The 20,873-nt window shown below is 33.7% G+C and overlaps 1 protein-coding gene across 1 annotated transcript in view; it reads left to right on the forward strand.

Annotated features, from left to right (window-relative positions):
- The first annotated feature begins 1,063 nt into the window (after nt 1-1,063).
- Nucleotides 1,064-20,873, forward strand: part of LIN28B (lin-28 homolog B) — a 109,134-nt gene continuing 89,324 nt past the window's right edge. The window contains exons 1-2 of the mRNA XM_030314595.1: nt 1,064-1,073; nt 1,896-2,083. Of these exons, the coding sequence (XP_030170455.1) occupies nt 1,064-1,073; nt 1,896-2,083 (198 nt within the window). The remainder of the gene's footprint in view (nt 1,074-1,895; nt 2,084-20,873) is intronic.

Here is a 20,873-nt window from a genome sequence, read left to right on the forward strand (position 1 = left end):
CCCCCCCCCCCCCCCTTCTCTGGCTCTGCTGCTGCCTGTGCTGGCGCTCCCCTCCCCCTCCCTGCCCTACGTCGTCTTGCTCTTGGGGAACAATCGCCACTGATTGAGGTTCACTCTATGTTAGGCTGGAAAACTGGGCTGTTATTTAGGAAGTCATTAATCACATCTCCTCCCCCGGAAAGAGATGGCGGAGAAACCTGTGAAGTACAATTCCCCGTTCAAAATGTTCCGAAATGATGAACCAAAACATAAATTGAGTACATGAAAGTGCTAGCGATTTTTCCAGTAAGATCTAATTTTAAATCTAAAAAAATTTCGGGGCACGGTCAGGGAAATGTGTGCTTTGGTCTTATTGTAGGTGTATGTTACTATTATCTCAAGTTTCATGGAGATGTAATTAGGTTTAATTAGGTCCTTTGTAAATTACACATTTTCCTGTCAGAATTGAGTTAAATATGAATTTCTTTGCCCCAAGCAGGTTGACTGTTACGGAGCAGCTGACTTAGGGGAGAAAAAGCGTAACATTGGTTGCTTTATTTAGAGGGCTTTTTTCCCCCTAAATGAGATTATTTAGACAGGCTTGTGTGTAAGGCACGCGTGTGCACATATATGACCATGCCGTTTTTTCTAAATCGACGATTCACAAGGACCCTCCATTGTGTCTAAGTAAAAGCACGAAATCAGCATTCTGATTTATCGCAAAGAAGCGTCCCAAATTGTCTTTAAGATAACATGTTTGAGTTTTTCATGTTCATTCATAAATTATTTTGATGTCAGCATAGATGAAATGGCGATTGGTTATCTCTTCCTCTTGCCAGCCCCTTAAGGATCCGAGGTGAAATTAGTAGCAAGAAAGCATGTAATTGACAAAGTCACGTGGCTCAGGGGGCCAGAAACTGGAGAGAGAAGAGAAAAAAATCAAAAGAGGGAAAGCACATTAGACCATGCGAGCTAAATTTGTGATCGCACAAAATCAAGATGTTAGATTGATTCAGAAGATCACTCCGTTCCAAAGGGAAAGTTTTCATCTCACGAGTTTGGAGCAGAGGGCCCGTGGGGCAACATGGCCGAAGGTTAATTTTCTTTTCTATTGTTTTACTGTGATTTTCTCTCTTCCTTTCTCTCCCCGCCTCCCCCTTTCCCACCCTTCTTTGCCCGTCCTCCCTTCCCCTTTTACCCCAATACTGGGCATTACCCCCACTCCCCATCGCGCAATGGGGCTTTCTGCAACCTATTGTTATAGATCTCCAAAAATGTTTTGTACCGCCCACACTGATTCACAACTTGAAAAGCTTTCAGGGGGCTATTGTTTGAATTGTTTGAGTGTGATTAAGCGCAGTTTCAGTTAGTGAGCCCGAGAAAACTTTTATACACCTGCCCCCTCCCCCATTCCACCCCAACTTTAATTGAAAGTTATTGGGGGGAGGGGAATGCACATTGCAAATAACCCTGGATTCACTGCCGCTGCATGTGTATTAACTAGCTCTAACCATCTTCACGATTTCTCTTTTCTCCTCGTGCCCGCCGGAGAGAATAGTTACGCCGAAATTTTCTTTTTGTAAATGGGACGAGTGTTAAGTCAGCAATATGCAAGTATCGCATGCTGTAACCGTAATATGTGGCCGAAAAAAATGGAGTTAAATGAAAAAGTACACGTATGTACAGAAAAGTGGAAGTTGATGTGATCGATAGAGCAGTGTGGCTCCCTCCTCCCCCGCTTCCCCTTTTAACCCTTTCATTTTAAATATTTTCTGTAGAAGAAAAGAATCAACCTTTATTGGAGTTTCTTTCTGTTTCCTTCCCCCACCCCCCACCCCCAAGCAGTTTTTTTCTCTTTCAGCGAACAGTTTGGGAATACAGACTAACTGACTTTTTTTTTGTCCTGTTCTACTCAGGCGGGGCAGGCAAAGGTGGTGGTGAAGGGCCCGGGAAGCTGCCGGAGCAGGCAGAGGAGGAATCCCAGGTTTTGCACGGAACTGGCCACTGTAAGTGGTTCAATGTGCGAATGGGATTTGGATTCATCTCCATGATAAACCGAGAGGGAAGCCCCTTGGATATTCCAGTCGATGTGTTTGTGCACCAAGTAAGCCAAACTTTTTCCCCCTCTTCTCCTTTTACCATGTGCAGGATTTGGTCAGTAGTTTTGTCAGTGGTCATACGCTGAAAGACAAAATCTTCCTTGCAGTCAGGAGTTAATCCGGTATGTGTATGGTCCCCTTACTGGGTATCTTTTCCTAAACAGAAAATGAAATCTTTGAAATTTCACCGCTTGGCTGCTGGTTGACTTTATTAGCAAGTTCTCCTCTTCATTCGACAGCGAAATTGCTGTAGTGTAGCTTCCGGTGTTATCGGTTACAATATACTTCGTCGTCTGTGCCTAGTGAATGAATGGGGAAATGAATGAAGAAACAGGGATCACTTAAGTTTAAAAAAGCAAACAAACATACTTTTGCTATTGTAGGACACCTTTTAGACACCTTTAGTCACACCAGATTCCCCTGTTATATTTCTGCCTCCCTGGTAGTCATTTGTAGGTTTAAATAAAAATAATTTGATTTCACAGTAAAATAAGATAGAACACTATTGGTCTACCATGGATTTGATGAAATGCCCAAGGATAGGTTGGTTGGTAGTCAGACATTTAGAAATGTGCTCCCTTTTAGGGCATAGGTCCAAGGAGACTGTCTCTTTAAGAAACTGAACTCAAAAAAGCATGTGGCCAGCTGTGGCTCTAGCTTGTGTGTCTAAAATGTGCTAGTCTGCCACTTTGGGTAAATTTCCACCATTGCTTATATTGTGTTGTAATTTTTTTAAGATGCTTAAATACCAAACAGAATGTCATTGCTTATCATTTTCAAAAATTTACCCAGAAACAAGTAAATTAATACCTCTTCCATTTTTACTCCTCTCTATTGCTTAATCTCATCATAGTAAAAAAATATATATTTATAATTTGCAGGTTTGATTATTGCATTGAAAGAAGTTAATTCTCTGTAATGAATTCTTAGGAGTAAAGGGATTTAAGACCAAAGAGGTTTGTTTTGGCTTGACATTTAAGTATTAAAAATTGAATGAATGGCATTCAGTACCACAGGTTGCCTGACAGATACATGGAGAAAATAGTATACTTGCATGAAAATTATATATTTTATTTGATACTGTATTGCCCCTTCCTGGTAATGTTTACAGCCTCCTTTATCCCCAAGGAATATCATCTTAAAATTAAGTATATAAACAGTAGAAACATATGAAACCATTCTGTTTTGATCTGTTGTCCTGTGGTGGTTGGTAGCTTCCTGACCTTGCTGTGTGGTGTATGTTTTCCTTTCCTAAAGGCCTGGCCATCATTATTGGCTGTTTACATGTGGAAGGATCAGCATAATCTGTGAATTGAAACAGGGTTTAAATATGTAAATAGTAGTCCATAGACAAGCTACTGGATTTTATGCCTCCTACTTTGTATTGTAAAATGAACCTACATTTTCAGCTTTTTCCCTCCCTAGACTGAATGACTTGAAATCATTGACAAATTCATTTTCTCTCAGGCTCTGGCTTTCCCCACTTTGAACCTTCTTTAGGTTGTTAAATTGTTCTTTACGATCTCATACATTTGTTTTATAGATGAATGAAAAAAAATAGCCCTTTTCTTCTTTGATCACACCTTGTTATAATTTGGTTTTCTATGTTTTCCTTTTAATACTTTCAAATGCTAGACATTTTATTAACCAATATTAATGTTGAGAACCACAAGACATCTAAATTTAAGGTATTTAATGATTACATGTTGGTAAACATATGTATGTCCACTGAATTATGAAATACCCTATTGCGGGAAAAGTTTTATTTATAGATTGTAAACAGTTTCTAGAGTACAGCTATAGATTATTAACATTCAGTTGCTTTAATCCTCTGTTACAAGTCATGTATTTACTCAAAAACGTATTAAAATGGGGAGATAAAATGTATTTTTCAGAAGGATATATCTAGATACATTCTTGGGAAGAAGTATGTAAAAAAGTTGATAAAACTTAAGTATTAGCATTTTTGTGATGTAAAAAAAGAGCAGTGATATTCTTTAAATTTGAAATTAGAAAGTGATACTTTAGGGAGTTTTTTTGATGGCTACAGTATTCGTTTTTTGAAATATGTTTCACTTTTTTACTAGGGAAAATTATTGCTTTATTTTTTTCTTCTTGATTTTAGGCTTTGGGAGGAATTTCTGTCTTCTATTGGGACTTACACAAATTGCATATAAATCATATGAATAATTGTTCTGAAAAAGGCAGAATCCTACAGATTGTAGCCAGGCAATTTCAAGTAACAATTAGATGGTCATAAATGATCTGTGCAGGTATCTTGTCAGCATCACTTACACAATCAGGTTGCAATTCAGGACCATTTTACAACAGTTTTTAAAATACTTTTAAAATCATTCTTTTATTGCCATTTTTACTGTACGAGAATTTTTGAAAGCATACCATATTAATGTATCATTCAAATTAATTTTTTCCCTGTAATGTCTATGTGCTATTTTATTATGAAAGAATAAGCATTGTAGATAATTAGGAATTTTAAATGTTTAACTGTACAATATCATTATTTTAAATACATGCAATTTCTTTTTGAGTATTCAGAAGTACACGTGTCATTGGATTTTTTTAAGTATTATGAAACATTTTTAATAGTATATATTTGGGGAAATAAAAAAATAATTTTAGTTTAATATAATATTTAAAAATTTATGCCAAGGCTCCCAGGATTTTTTTCTCTTGAAAAGATATTAACTACAGATACTTCAATAATAAATAAATATATAAAAAACATACAATTAAATAGGACTAGCAAAAAAAATCCTGACTGCAAAGAACTGCACATCAAAAACAATTTAGTTGCTATGAAATGAAGAGAAGATATGCATATATATTGTTCAGTTGCTATGAAATGAAGATATGCATGTGTAGTTTTAAAATAGAGCTGTACATTCTTAGTTACATAATTCTACTTAAAGTATGTTTGCAAGAATACAGTCAAACTTTCTTCTAGTCTCTGTAATGTCACCAACTTCTCAAAAATAAACATATGACTTAGCTAATGTACCTTCCCTGTCCTTAATTGTTGATAAATGCAGTGAGGACTCTGCTGTTTGAGGATGGTGTGTGACCATTGGTGGTTTAAAATGTCAGTCTTATTTGACTTCCTAATATTGTGATTTAAATGGTCATATGATTATGGATTGGCAATAATTATATGTATTCTGACACATTAATATGGAAACCTGATAGTGTTTAATAATATTTGTAAAAACTTACAAGAATGTGTAAATATTTTGTGAATTTCCTTAGAGTTTATTGCTTTCGAGTTGTTCCTTAAAATATTTAATATTTAAAATTTGACAGTTTTCATGATGACTTATTTGTAACTAGGGTATATTTGTAGGAATTTCTTACTTTAGAATCCAGTGCAAAACACAGAGATTAGTCTTTCAATTGAAGTAAGAATATGCATACATGGTTAATACAGATTTGTAAGTCTAGGTTACTAGTAAGGTGATGTCATCAGTGTACAATTAGTGTGTAAGTGTTAATAATTAATAACCTCTATTAGTTTATTATTAACAGTTAAAAAAATTGCATCCACAGTTAGATTGTGGGATAACATGTTTAAATTACTTGGAAAGTTCTCTTGTAACTTTTTGAAATGTTATAATGTTTGATAGGACTTAAATACTTGATAATATTTTAGATAAGTTACATGGTAATTAAAATGAGATCCTTTTGGAGAGGGGCAGTGTTACCCAGTAACTACCTGTTGATGTTTATTATAATTTACGTTTTCTTTACATAAATTTTGATACTTATTTCCAAATAAATATTCTGTCTCTCAATGAGATAAACTTTATTTTGTTCAGGGGAGGGATAGAATCCGTTCTCCTTACTGCCCTCTCTTCAGCTCACTTGCATAATATTTTCTTTGTTTGTTAGTTATATATTTGGAATTCTTTGCCATCAATTATGGTATACAGAATTTTTAACATAAATGTATTTCATCTATTTCACTACTTATGTAAGAATTTCTTCTCAAAGGGAGTAATTTCAAAATGACTAATTCACCTACCATTACTTGATAGGCTTAAATACTTATTAATAATTTGGTTGGAATTCTTAATTTACCTTTCAAATATGTTGATATTTTCATCTTATGCTCTTTATTTCTGGTTTGTAGTTTGATCTTAATGGAAAACACAATTGTCTATATTACGGCGATTTTATATATTTTATGTTCCTTTTATTACTTTGTTCAGAAAACATCTCAAAGTAATGGAAACAGAAGAAATAAGAATAATTACTGTAACAGATAAATTTAAAGCATCTTTATTAATAGTATAGGTTATAAAAACATTTGGAGATTAACAGTTTTTAAATATATGAACATTTGAAATATATGCAGTTCAGTTGATGTAGAATAGAGTTCATGTCTCAGTGATTAATTAATTATACAATTTATGAAAACATTTACTCCAGTGTGTTCATGTTTAAGGATTTTTCGTAGTATTTCATCACCAACTTATTAGTCATCTTTGTTTTTATCGTAGTTTGGCATGAAAACATTTTTCACATGTAGGATAGATGTGATTATTATTATTCTTGGGACTCTTGAAAATGTCAGTTTCAAAAATTATTTAGACAAAGTAAAATCTTGGAAATTAAAAGAATATCATATAACAGAGCTCATTTGTTAGCGAGTTATGTATAATTTCATATTTGAAAATGGTTCCTAATGCTATCAGGTTTTCAAGATGATTTGCCCAGTTGACCAATTTGGAAGAATCCCAAATGAAATAAAGCTATTTAATCATAAAATCATATTTGAAGTCATTTAAATCCAAATTTTATGACTTTTATTGTCTTTACAGATATTGGATACTTCTGATTTTCAAATGCTGGTCCATTTTCAAGACCCTTTTTTGTTTACTTCTAAAAAGATACTTTTATTCTAATTCAGTTTAAACATGAAGTATGAATTGGGCACATTTAAGACAGTCTTCATGTTAAATAGTATTGGTGAATATCAACTATACTTCAATAAAAATGAATAAAGATCATTGTTGTAAGTCTTAGATATTTTCCTCATTTTTGATTCTTCTTTTTTAAAAGACTTCACAAAAAATGAAGGCAATAAATCAAAGGATTGTTTTTTAAACAAATACGTAAGAGAGAAACAACTTACAAGTATGTGGCATGACAACTTTAACCTAACTTTAACTGATCTTAGAATGCTTGGTTTTCATAAAAAGTGAACAACTTCTTTTTTGCCTGCATTCAACATGGTAGATAAAAAGTGAGTTTATTGTTGTAAATTTTGTTGTTTTGGGGCAGCAAGGAACCCTTATTATTTAAATTTGCCAGAATTCTTTCTGTTCAGAAATTACATAGATATTGCAGATGGTTTTTTTGTTTATCTTAACTGAGTAGTTCTTTTGGTATTGTGATTAACCTAAAAGTTTGGAGTTAAAAATATGGTGTGCTGTGTTTTTATTTCTAATCCAAGTATAACCTAAGCAAATAAAGTGAGGATATTTCTGATTAATTAAACTGGAAATGTATTACTTTAAGGTATGATATTCTTTGGGCTTGATTTGGAACTACATGTGAAATAAAATACTTTCTTATTATCAATTCTTTATATCTTGAGATATTTCTCGGGGCGCCTGGGTGGCGCAGTCGGTTAAGCGTCCGACTTCAGCCAGGTCACGATCTCGCGGTCCGTGAGTTCGAGCCCCGCGTCAGGCTCTGGGCCGATGGCTCAGAGCCTGGAGCCTGTTTCCGATTCTGTGTCTCCCTCTCTCTCTGCTCCTCCCCCGTTCATGCTCTGTCTCTCTCTGTCCCAAAAATAAATAAACTTTAAAAAAAAAAAAAAAAAAAAAACAAAAAAAAAACCAAAGAGATATTTCTCACTGAATTTTAAGTAACAAGAAATTCAGTATATAGTTCAGTATATAGTTATTATAGGTTATGGCATTGTAACATAAACAGTCCATAGAAACATAAATGGTTTACATTTTTCTCTAAAATAATTTGATTATAACATCTTCTGATACTGAAAAGTTCACAGTAATATATTTAAGAAAATACATTGCAGATCAGTAAGATACATTTAAAAATTGTCTTTTAATGAGTACTTCTATTAAAAGAGTAACAAAAATATTTGTTATATTGCATTTTGATACATCAAGATTAATCTTACTTTCCATCTAGCAACAAATTGGAAAATTATCTGAAGATTACAGCCTCCTGCCCAGTGTCTAAATATTTGACTGTTTGGAGATGCTGTCTAACATAAGACTCATAGATTTAGTCTTATCTTTCTTTCCACAATCAGTGGCAAATTGGAGTAATTAATACCTGACTTTTCAGGATGTTGTGAAGCATAGAGATACTGTCATATAATTTGCCTGGCAAGTGTGTTTAACAAACTAAAATGTAAACAAGTCCTTGTCACAACAAAATCACAGATAGGTTATTTTCAGTGGCATATATTCATAGTAGATAATTAAATTGGTACCTTCTTTTATGTGCTCTCTTTAAAATTGGGCAAAATGTGTTGTATAATGTTAATAGCTTAATCTCCGTTGCAGTGAACTACAAAGCATTTTATTATAATTTTATGGCCTAAAATATTGTGTAATATTGTTGAAAATACCAGGATATAAATTGAGATGTGGGAATGACTTGGTTACATAGATTGTTTTAATAGTTTTATCATGAGATTTTACCTGAGTATTTAGTTGTATATATCCAGTTGTGTATTCTTCAGTGTAAGCTGAGGGAAAAAATACTGTTTTAAGTAGACCTGCTGCAATAATTTAATACTTTTTGCTCTAATACTAATTATTTAGTCTTTGTGAGGTACTATACAGTGGCAGAGCTTCTAGTCAAAAAGATCACTGTTGAAATCCCAGTTTATTGTTTGTAGGGAAAGTGAGTAACCTTGTCAGTGTCTCAGAATCCTGTAAAGGGAGGGGACAAAACGGTGACCACTTTAGTATAGGGTTATTATGAGGATTAAATGTTATTACACATGTAGAGCATTTAACACTGAGCCTGGCAGAGAGTAAAGGCTCAGTGATGTTTGTTGTACATAGTTAGCATTACTAAGAAGAGGTAGTGTGGTAGAGTAAGGGATAAAGCATCAGAAATGAAGGTTTAGATCTGGCTCTGCCACTTGGTGGTTTTCTTACTTCTGACTAGTCACTTCCTCTGAGCTTCAGTGTTCCCATGGGTGAAATGTGTTCAATAATATTTTTTCTCCCTATTTTTGTGGGTTAGGGTAAGGGTTCATTGAGGTAGTACACATGAAAATAATTTAAGAATTGTAACAATACCGGGTTTTCGTTTTAATCTTTATTTTGAGCACTGCATTTTTATTTATACCCTCATCATAAAAATTATCAGAATTTTTGAAAGATAATAAGCTCATGTCATTTATTTTATTTTTTTGCCTTGTCTGCTTATTGAAGTATAATATATAGAATAAAATTCACCAAATTTAAGTATACAGTTAGATGAGTTTTGACAAATTATGTAACCACCACCACAGTCATTTCATCACCCCAAAAAGTTCCCTTGTGTCCATTTGTAGTCACCCTGGAAGACAAGAGGTTCAGTTATTCTATATGATTATTGATAGGTCATAGTAACTGGTTAACTCACCTGGCTCTTTTTGTTACCTTAGACCTAAGCTACAATTCAGTTATCAAATACAGTCTGAACTTATCTTAATTATGCAAATTACCTTTTTACTAGTAGTTTCTGTGTTTGTGAAAGTGAGATTAATTAGTATGCATTTCACTGATCTTCAGTCTTAATTTCATTTATCCTTATGGTACTTTTTTATGCAGCTTAAACTCATTGTTTACCTAAAGAGCATAATTAGGTTTATTGATACTCATATTTCTTTTCAGAAATTTAATGAATTTATATCTCAACTGAGTAAACATTCTTAGAGGCGTAAATTGACAAGATGGTTTATTGTATAAAAGTACGGACTTGTAAGAAAATGGTTACTCTAGAAAGTTCCTGGCTCGATATCTATTCAACTATTTTGTTATTGATCACATAGTAGGTGTAAAGCACTTTTGGATGATAGATTTGAGAGTTCTGCTCTCCAGGGACACCTGGGTGGCTCCGTCAGTTAAGCTTCCAACTCTTGATTTTGGTTCAGGTCATGACCTCACAGTTTCTAGAGTTGGAGCCCCACGCTGGGGCTCTGCACTGACAGTGTGGATCTTCCTTGGGACTCTGACTCTCCCTCTCTCTCTGCCCTCCCCATGCTCACACTGTCTCTGTCTCTTAAAATAAATAAATAAGCTTAAAAAAAAAAAGAGTTCTGCTCTCCAGTTTGCTATATATTCTTTTTATTTTCTTCTTCGCAAAATCTTTAATATGATCTTTCCAATTCTCATTCTTTTTATATGAGGTACAAAAGCAGTGGATCATTTTTTTCCATGGACTATTCACTTTCTTTTTATAAATCTAGTTACACAATGTCTGTCCATTTAATTTGGGGGAAAACTCTGATAAAACAATAAATGTTACTTTTCAGATTTTGAGCTAAATACAGCGATTTTCATCAGTCTTAAAATACATAGTTTTCAGATTTCATATGTAAAAACTCTTTATCAATGCTTAGAATCATTTTATTGTGCTTTTAATAATACACTTAACTTTTACCAGCTGCTTTACCCTTTTGTTATAACAGTCTACTTTTTTTTTTTTAAAAAGCCCACTTTCATTTATTACTTTGTTAATCTTAAAGTTGTCATTTATTTCAAAGTCTTTTAAGTGTAATTTGCTAATAACCTTAAGATTTTTATTAAGTTTTATTGTGCTATGTATGTAAAATTCAAATTAATTTTACTCTGGCCACGATTTCTTCATGACTGTTTATTTCCTTAAGCTTTGTAAACAGTTGCGTAGGCCATTAATGATAGTAGCTAGAATGTTCCCAGATACTATATGCTTAAATTCTGTTATCTTAACATTTTCTTCATTCAGTTGAATTCTTTATCCTTAGTTCAGTCTGTAACAGAAGTCTGACAACACAGGTTGTATCTATTGCTTTAAATACTTACTGAATCAGTGATATATTGTGGAGCTTGGAATGAATTCTATCAACTGTTTTTCCAAAGTAGGATTTTAATAATACATCGATTTGCTTATAGTATGGAAACGCTTATACTTGGAGACTAATTCCACCTTCAACAACATCCTTAAATAGATTAAATGATATTAGAAACACATACCTAACACAGTTCTATGTAAGCCATACATTTACAAAGATAAATGAATAAATTTTTTTCAACTTTAACAAGTGAAAAAAAAACCTTCTCTTTTTAGGACTGGTTGAACTATGAGTCAGAAATTTAATCAGAGTATTGAGTTCATTTATTTAACTCTCTAATTAAAATTTTTAGTTGAATACTAAATCTAAGGACAGTTGGACTTGCACGTTTGTCCCTTTCACTGCTTCCTCCCCCATGCCATTGAAGGATTTTGAATGGTGAGGAATTTGCGCCCTTTGGCTCAGGTTGCAGACCCACTTGATCAAGCCAGAGAAGCTGGGGTCAGAACTATTCATTGCTTATCTTTTCCTTGGGCCACTTGTAAATCCTGCCTTTCTGCTCTGTAAAAAATCTCTTTCTATCAGACTTATAATAAAGCCTGGAGTATAAAAATGGGCATAATAGTTGATGCTTGATTGTGACTCTACGTGGGTTGATTTCACTAATTTAGAAGTTTTTCACTGCATTGCAGCTTATTTGGTGTGTATAATGTTATTTAAATATATGTTCTTTCATAAGATATTGTAAAAGCACGCCGTCAGGAACGAGTGTGATGATATGATATTCCATCAGGTTGAGATTTTATGCCTTTGAAATGTAGTGATTGTCTTTAAGTAAATTGAATTAGTTAATTTCAATCAGATCTATAAAAAAAAATCCCAAAATATTTATTTTGTTTTCATGTGCCTAATTTCTAGCATTTATACTGACATTTAAAATTTGCTCAAATCAACTATAGTACAAGTTTGTTAACTTTATCAATAATGGTGTGAAGACTTTAAATATAGAGTCAGGTTTAAACAAACACAAAACACTTTGTTCTTATCTCAGCATCCCTTAAAAGTATACAGCTCTAGTTCAGGACCTCAGGACCACCCATCACCCTGGACATTGGATACTCCTATTTATTCAAGAAGCTTGGGAAGTATCTGTGTGCCAGTGGGGGGATGGTGTGTGTATCTGTGTAGGGAATCACAGTTAGGTGATTTTACCCCAACAAAAGCAGCAACATTGTTTATAAACGGAATTATGTCCCTGTAGAATTTTCTAGTTGTGGAAACTAAGTTACATTAAGTGCCTGTTATTTTCTGTAGGCTTTGGTTGCAATTTTCACATTTTTGATGCTTTCAGAAGGTTAAAGTGGGCCCCCATTAAGATTAACCTCAATCCATTACAGCTTTTTGGCTTGCAGGCCCCACCCATTGGCCTTGGATAGCTAATACCAAGCTTTTGTTTCTTCCTGTAGAAAGGAAAGGAAAGAAAACTGTTCTTTCTCTTTCATTGTGTAAGTCATGTGACTTCCCTTTTGGTTAGTTACAGATAGGATGGAAGTGAATCTCAAAATGAATAAGATATCAAAAGTTGTATGTTTGTATGAAATATTTGTTGAAATATTATTGAATTCATGTGTTTTATGCATTAAAATATTTGTTTTTGAACAGCTATACCTCATTTGACATTCATGCTGCTGGTTTTTTTAGGAAGCCAAAAGAAGATATTAAATAGATTTTTAAAATAATACTCATCTTTTTATCTACATTGTGGTAGTTTCTTAGTGTACTTATTTTTCTGTTATCTTTTGGCATCATTTGGGGTTTCTGAATTGTAGCTTATCCTCAGAACTCACAGTGTAAAGAAAACAGGGGTGGTGTTTGGGATGATTTATCAAGGAAAAATTGCTGGTAGGAAAAGAAGAAAGAAATGTGTTATAGGACTGCATGTAAATGTAAGAAGAAATGAATTGGATATATTTTCTCTTGTTCCTCTTCCATTTAATCTCTTGCTAATAATAAGCAGAATAGCTGGCTGTTTGGGAGAAAATGCTATCGAGCTCTTAGGCTATTAATATCAATAGACAAATGTTTTACTATGAAGTTAGATAATATGAGGATAAATGTTGATATTTAGTTCTAATTTGATGATTTAGTCATGATGTTATGATTTAGTATGAAACATTAAAGTTAATCTTTAAAGTTATTTTTGTTTGTCCTTAAACTTAAATATTTAAATTATCTTTTAGTAAATAGTATAGGTGCCACCAAATAATAAGTAAAATGTTGGAGACAATGGTAGTTTTAAAAGAGTATCATCTCAAAGATTTTTAAAATATAGTGTTATTTGGCACATATTTCTAAGCACGTTAATACTTTTAAAAGACTTTTGAGAAGAATACTATTTTAAAATCTAGGATGCGTTTTTTTTTTAAATATTTTATTTCAATAAAATGTTCCAGGCTGTCCTTCCATAAAAAAAGCATTGTTTCTTACATTTTTATAGTGTCATAGATCTTAAAGGACAATGATATTTAATCCAATGATTCTGTTATCAATCCAGGATGACTTGGTTAATTAGATTTGAAAATATGAAAAATTTGTAGAGATATAGAAAATCCTCTTAAGTTTCTATTAATAATGGTAGGTTATCAGCTTTTCAATAACAGGGATCTGGTATGAAGTCTGTAATTAATGTGTTGGTCCATGCTTTAGTGACATTAAAATTTATAGCAAGTGATTTATTTTGCATGTGCTTTGCAATTGAATATTTCAGTTTCTGTCTAATTAATTCATGTAAATATTTATTGACATTTTATTTAACGTTTCAACTGTCACTACAATTTTGCTTTGGGGAAAAGTTTAGGGTGCCTTTCTATCTGTGATCGTCCCTCATTTACATTCGGGTAGCAAGCTATTCATAAAACACCAAGGCTATTATTAAGTATTTAAATCTAGTAATGATATTTATTGTTGAAATAATCCATTTAGTGTCTTAGTGACACTGTAAGTTTAAAATAAAAAATAAACAAAACCCATGTTTAAAAAATTGCTACTGGGTTTTTTTGTGTGTGTGTACTACATGCTTCCCCCTCCCCAAACAAAATTTGGTATTAGAAGGCAAAAAGTTGAGCATTTTCCTTTTATAACTTTCTGGGTTTTTTTCTGCAATAATTTTTTTTTAACTTGTGCAGAGAAAAGTAACTTTTAAAATGATTTTATATGGCGTTAAGTGACTTCATGTTTGTTCAAAATAAAGCTCATTTGTGGGATTAATGCCATTTGGGGTATTGTTACTTGTTTTCATGTGGGTTACTGTGACTATATGATTCTGGATTTTCTTTCTCTGAAAATAAACTTCATAGGGCCAAGTAAATATGGGCATTTGTTTCAGTACATATTCTTTATCTTAGTGTTGGGTATTTATTTTTGGAAAGACATTTTGATTTTTTTCAATGTTAACAAATAATGTTTGGGAAATTGTCTTGTTAGGTATTGACCACTTTTCCATCCTTTCTGCCTTCACTTTTAAAAGTATCTGGTCACTATTAAACCATTAATCTGTATAAAAGTAATTCAGAATTTCTCGTGATATTTAGTGTTTGATATATATTCAATTACCCAAATTTACAGAATCCAAATGATTTTTGGAAAATCTCATAAAACATAGGAAAATGTTTTCAGAGTGAGATTTTAGTACAATAGAATTCATTATTTTGACTTATTTTTAAAAATTTTAGCTATAAATTGAGAAAAGAAATTACTGAAATTATTAAAGCACTGTGTTGTTCCCAAATTATTCTCTGCCCTAACACATCATTTAATCTGCCACTAGGAATTATGAAGGCCCTAAGTGGACTCTCTTTAGTCTCCTTCTTCCCTTGTTTTTCCCCCCTCCCCCTCCTCTCGCCTATTCGGGAAGGAAGCCTGAGGCCCTAGCTCTTAGAGATACCAGGAAAAAGCAATCACTCAGCACAAAGTGTCTGTCTTTAGCAGAAGTATCATCCCTTGGAGAGGAGAATGGTTGAGAAAAGGTTAATTATAGATAATAAGAGGTTTTTCAAATTTATTCCAAGTCAATTTAAAATTTGGTTTTGGTACAGATGGATATTACTGTAGTTACTCAAAAGGAAGTCTACTTTGTCTGTTTAAGGCATTAGCAAAGTGTAACCTAGTCCTTCACTTTTCTGTCTTTACTTAGCCTTGGTTAAATCCTTTATACTTTATCCAGTGGCTATTGCCAGTAATTTTCCTAACACTGAGGAGGATGAGTTATAAACAAACGCAATGGATGGTTAGGCAATATTAACATTTCTAAACAGTTAATGATATTTGTAGTATTTTCCTAAATTTCCAAAGAAAGTGTACATGAAATGTTTTACTCTACGTCACATGTCATCTGAAGATAATATTTTTTGTGTGTAACATACTTTTGCCTAGAGGAAGACTTTTGAATCCACAAACTGAATCATAAAATAGGCTAACAGTGAAAATAAATTGATACTGATAGATCTAGAAGTGTTGTAATTATTTATTTCCTTAGGTTGTTCACAAAACTCTTTTTTTCCCAAGAGGAGTAAAAAATGCAGTCAGTGGGGTAAACACTATAAACTGTAAGATTGCTGAAGGGCCCAAGTTTCTTCCATTGTACTATAGGTATTTCTGCTAGCACATCTCCATCTTACAGGGTAATCCCTTACTTAGCTCCACGTGCATTTAAGTCTCTTCTCCTTGTTGACCCTGGTTTGAAAAACTTAAGCAGAATGGTAATGGAATCTCACAATTAGCCTAATGAGGATTTTAGAAGTCATACTTTAGGGAGGCCTGGCTGACTCAATCAGAGGAGCCTGCAACTCTGAATTTCGGGGCCATGAGTTCGAGCCCCGCATTGGGTGTAGACATTGCTGAAATAAATAAGTACTTAAAAAAAAAAAACAACTCATAATTTGTATCAATAGACAATAAAAGTAAATATTACATAATACATAGTTTTTAAGGAATGAACCAAAGATAATTTGAAAATTTTAAATATTATGTACTTAAAGTGCAAATACAAAAATATAATAGCAAGTTATTTAAGGTAATATAAAAATGGTAACTTTAAGCAATCTTTTGGATAGAATAACTTTAAAAATACAGTTAGAATGTACTTACGTATTTCTTTCTATTGGTCCAACTCTTCTCCAGATAAACAGACATTTATGTTTGTTTTGTTTTGTTTTTTAGCTGCTTGATATTACTGATAAATTCCCACCACCATATGCCTGGGGATACACTACACCATTTGCCACCATTTGATCCTATGTCCCAGTCATCCAAAACCACTGGTCTGCACCAGTGCTCCCCTCAACCCAGGCTTCTGTTCTGTCAACACAAGAATACTGTAGCAATGCTGGTAATCATACCTCAGTAACAATGGCACAGAATGGTAACAGTAGTTATCATGTAACTTTTATAGAGTGCTTGCATGTGCCAAGTACTGTACTAAGCATTTTGTATCCATTAAATTTTGACTCTGAAAAAAGAGTTACTATTGTCTCATTTTTACAGATGAAGAAATGATCTTAGAATGGCAGATAGCCTAATTTCATGCAGTTGAACCAGCAGTATGATTCCTAGAGCAGTGCTCTTAAATCTCTGGGTTCCAACAACATTTTGTGTCTGCTTTTTATATTAGTGTGCTTTTTTTTTTTTTAAGTTTATTCATTTTTTGAAAGAGCTAGAGCAAGCAGGAGAGGGCAGAGAGAGAGAGAAAGAGAGAGAGAGAGAGAGAGAGAGACAGAAAATCCCAAGCAGGCTCCACGCCATCAGCACAGAGCCCAATGTGGAGCTCAAACTCATGAACTGTGAGATCATGACCTCAGCCAGTGTGTGATCAGGCAGTTGTCCTTCCCCAGTCAGAGTTGTTTGTGAATTTCTTTAAAGTCCTCATTCTCTGAAGCTTCATTGGCTGTTTGTTTTCCGAATAAACTTTAGACTTTTTAGCCAGGCCTCCAAGGTCTTCATGATCTGATTGATTCTACTTACAAATTTTTCTTATCATACTTCTTATTTAAATTGTCTGATTTGCCAGTTAGAATCTGTCACTGTAAACATACCCTGCATTTCTTTATCTTTTCCTCTTTGCACAGATAATACTGTCTTTTCCCTAAATTCCTCCTGCATTTGCTTTCGGAAAGCCTGACCATCTTTCAGATTCCAGCCCCAGATTCAGGTCCTTCTGTCCTGAGGCCTTTCCTTATTCTAGCTAGTGTTGCTGAGTTGCTTATAAACTCCAAAACTCTTTATAAATAATGGGGTCACTTGCACTGATGATCTTCTGTTATATATTCTCCTACTAAATTGTAAGTTCTAAGTGTTCTAAGTGGAATTGTTTTACCAAATTTTGTATTCCCTACAATACATAGGTGCATGCTTTTCATATAATTATTACTCAAAAAATTTTCTTGAGTAATGAAAACACATTACATTAGGGACATCTTCCTCCCGTCTTCCATTGTATAAGAAGATATGGTTTATTAAAAAAAAAAAAAGTGGTTCGGCTTATAGGGAGCTAGCTGAATTCATATTGTCCGAAAGAGATATGCAAGCTCACCTCATTTGAAAGAAAACCTAGTGTTCAATTTATTGTCAGTTTGCTTTTTATGTCACTTACATGTTGGTTCTACGCTGAGTTATATATGGTAAATGCAGAACACTTTTGGGTTTCTCCATTCCAGCCTTTAGCAGAAAAGATGGTGGCTTCTGTGCTATATTTATTACCATAGTTTATTGCTAAGTCTATAAAGTGTGTGCAGTTTATTGGAGGGGAAGGACTGGCCTAATTCTCTTCTTAAGTCCAGAGAACACTGACTTGGATATTCAATAAGTGTTTTAAGTGGCAATATCATTAGGGAGATGAAATGATGTGAAATGCGAATCGTGGAGACCTTGGAGTGACATAGACCTGGGTTTGAATCCCAGCTCCCGTTCTGGCCAGCTGTTTGAATTTTGTCACATTACCTTACCTCAGATTTCCTATCTATAAAAATCAGGTAGCAATACTAATTTTATAGCATTGCAAGGCTCTGAGTTAATGTATTCTGAGTGTCTAGTCTCATGCCTGAAAGGAGAATAATGGGTATCCTGACTGTTCTCTTTTTGTCTTTGTTTCTTACCTTTTTATTTGTTGGTGTGTTTTTTTAATTTATAAAATTGTGTGTATGTGTATATATGTGTGTATATGTATATACACACATATATATACATATATACGTGTGTATATGTATATACACACATATATATACATATATACATATATATCTATATACATATATATATACACACACGTATATGTATATATATATTCTGATATAATGCAGAAAAGGATATCTGGTATAAAGGGATGGCAGGGCCCAAACTTAGCAAATAAATGAGACTAACCACACACTATGAAACTTAATGGAGAAAAGTATAGTTATCTATATCTTAGTTAATAACAGAAGTAAAAAGTATAATGAATGCAAGTCAGTTCCTCAAGTGCAGGATGGGGCTAATCTCTCTTGCTATCTGCTTGTGTGAAAAAGATCTATGGTTTTTGTTGTGGAAACGGTTGGTTGCATAGCCAGCAGCAGTTCCTTCCTTTCTTCTGATCAGAACCCTGAATCTTTTGTTCACGTATTCACCTCTATCTTTCTGTGTCCCTGGGAAAGACGACTCCATTCTAAGGTAGCTCTTATCAGTCTAAGCACTTGGCATTCTCCTCTGAACTGTTTCAAGTCCAGGAGCAGAGATGAGACCTAACTTGGCTTCTTCAGTAAGGAGAGGAGCAGTTACTTACATTTTACAATTAAAAGACTTACTGTTCTTTTATTTCTATGACTCTACCTTCTCTCTGCCTCTGTTCTTTTCCCTTGTATGGAACTTGCACCGGTTACATTTCCTTTTATAGGTACTGAGTTCCGATGTGGAGGACATGCCTCTCACCCTTTCCCATCTCCCACTTTCCACCAAATTGGGTTACTCAGATATGAGAAGTTGGTGTCATTTCTAACTCATGATTCTTCTTTATCCTTCATGTCCAATCAGTAATTTTTAAAATAATCTTAAAATACCACACAACTTCCTGTCATCTATATTTGAGATCTCGATCAGAGTCTTGATAAGGCTGCTCCTGTGTTCCTACCTAGAAGAACATGGACCTGAACGTTAGGCAAATCAGATAAAGAAGCATTGGCATTAAAGGCAGGCATCTGAAATGACTTGATGTTAGGATCTTCCACTGGTGAGCTTCTGCAGGTAGATCAGCCCTCAAAGGGAATCTAGTGGTAGGCAGTCTAATCAAGACTTAGCTCCATCAGTTTATTCAACAAAATTGTTGAATACCTCATATGTGAGCTACAGCAGTGAGCAAACCAAAATGAAAATACCTGCCCTGACACCAGCTCCCACTCCCCCCTCTCTTTTCTATCTTCTATCTCACTGTAAAAAATAGGAACACAGACTAACCACATCAGGTACAAAATCCAGCATCTTCAACTTTTAAAAAATCTCACGGTAATATTTAGACTCTGGAAATCAATTTCAGGAAAACTGGAACATAAGGAAAAAAGTAAAAGAATGTGTTTTGTTTGGGGGGGGAAGAGAAAAGAAAATCCATGAGATAAGTCTAAGTCTGAATTCTAGAACATTCTAAAAATTATACTCTGGGGTACAAATAGTGGTATTTTTGAGGAGATACAGAGGTTAATGATCCATAGCAGGATTTCTGAACCTCGGCACATTGGGTCAGGTTGGACCTTTTGGGCCAGATAATTCTTTGCTGTGAGGGGCTACCCTATGCTCTGTAGGACAGGTAGCAATATCCTTGACTTCAACCCACTAGATCCCAGCAGCACACTTCCCCAGTAGCGACAACCAGAAATGTGTACAACACTGCTGCATGGCCCCTGGAGGGCAAAATTACCCCATTTAACGACCTCTAATTTAACAACTTTGTTAAGTGCTTTATCAAATATATAGTGCTTCATAATTAATATCTTACCATCTTTTCTTAAACAGAAATATAGTCCAAAATTATTTTAGAAAGCCTGGACGTTTGGGATGGAAATTACCACCAAGTTCATATTTAAGTAACATAATGGACTAAAAGCTAATTTTGAAACATTTTAACCTTTTAAGTTTTAGAATGTTAATGTATTGCATTGTTCTGATTATAGATGTAATACATATTGAGCATAGGAAATTTAGAAAAAGAAGAATATAAAGACAGTAATAAAAGTCACTTATTTCTGCTTGACTTTTAGTTTTTTAACTTTAATTCTTTTTTACTCTTTTTTCTCCTTTTTGTACCTTAAATTCTAGTTTTGAATCATTTACTTTTTTATGCTCTTTGTCTAAAAGTTTTTTTCAAAAAGGGAAAATAATTTTCAATTCCCTTTGTCAAATTATTGCCAGTTATAAATTAGAGGAGTTTAAAACTAATAATAGGAAAAATAGGGATTTACAAATTAATTTGGAAATTGAGAAAAGAAAGTATAAACCTATAACACTATGCATTTGAGTGACAGATTCTAAATAATATTTATTGATGAAGTGTAAATTTTTGGAAATAAGAGTAAACCTAACAACTTACATTATTTCTTACTTTAATCCACTCATAATTTCACAAATCTGAATATGTGATTTTAAAAATTTTTTTTTTTTTTTTTCAACGTTTATTTATTTTTGGGACAGAGAGAGACAGAGCATGAATGGGGGAGGGGCAGAGAGAGAGGGAGACA

Source organism: Lynx canadensis, chromosome B2, assembly GCF_007474595.2.
Source record: "Lynx canadensis isolate LIC74 chromosome B2, mLynCan4.pri.v2, whole genome shotgun sequence".
Taxonomy (NCBI): domain Eukaryota; kingdom Metazoa; phylum Chordata; class Mammalia; order Carnivora; family Felidae; genus Lynx; species Lynx canadensis.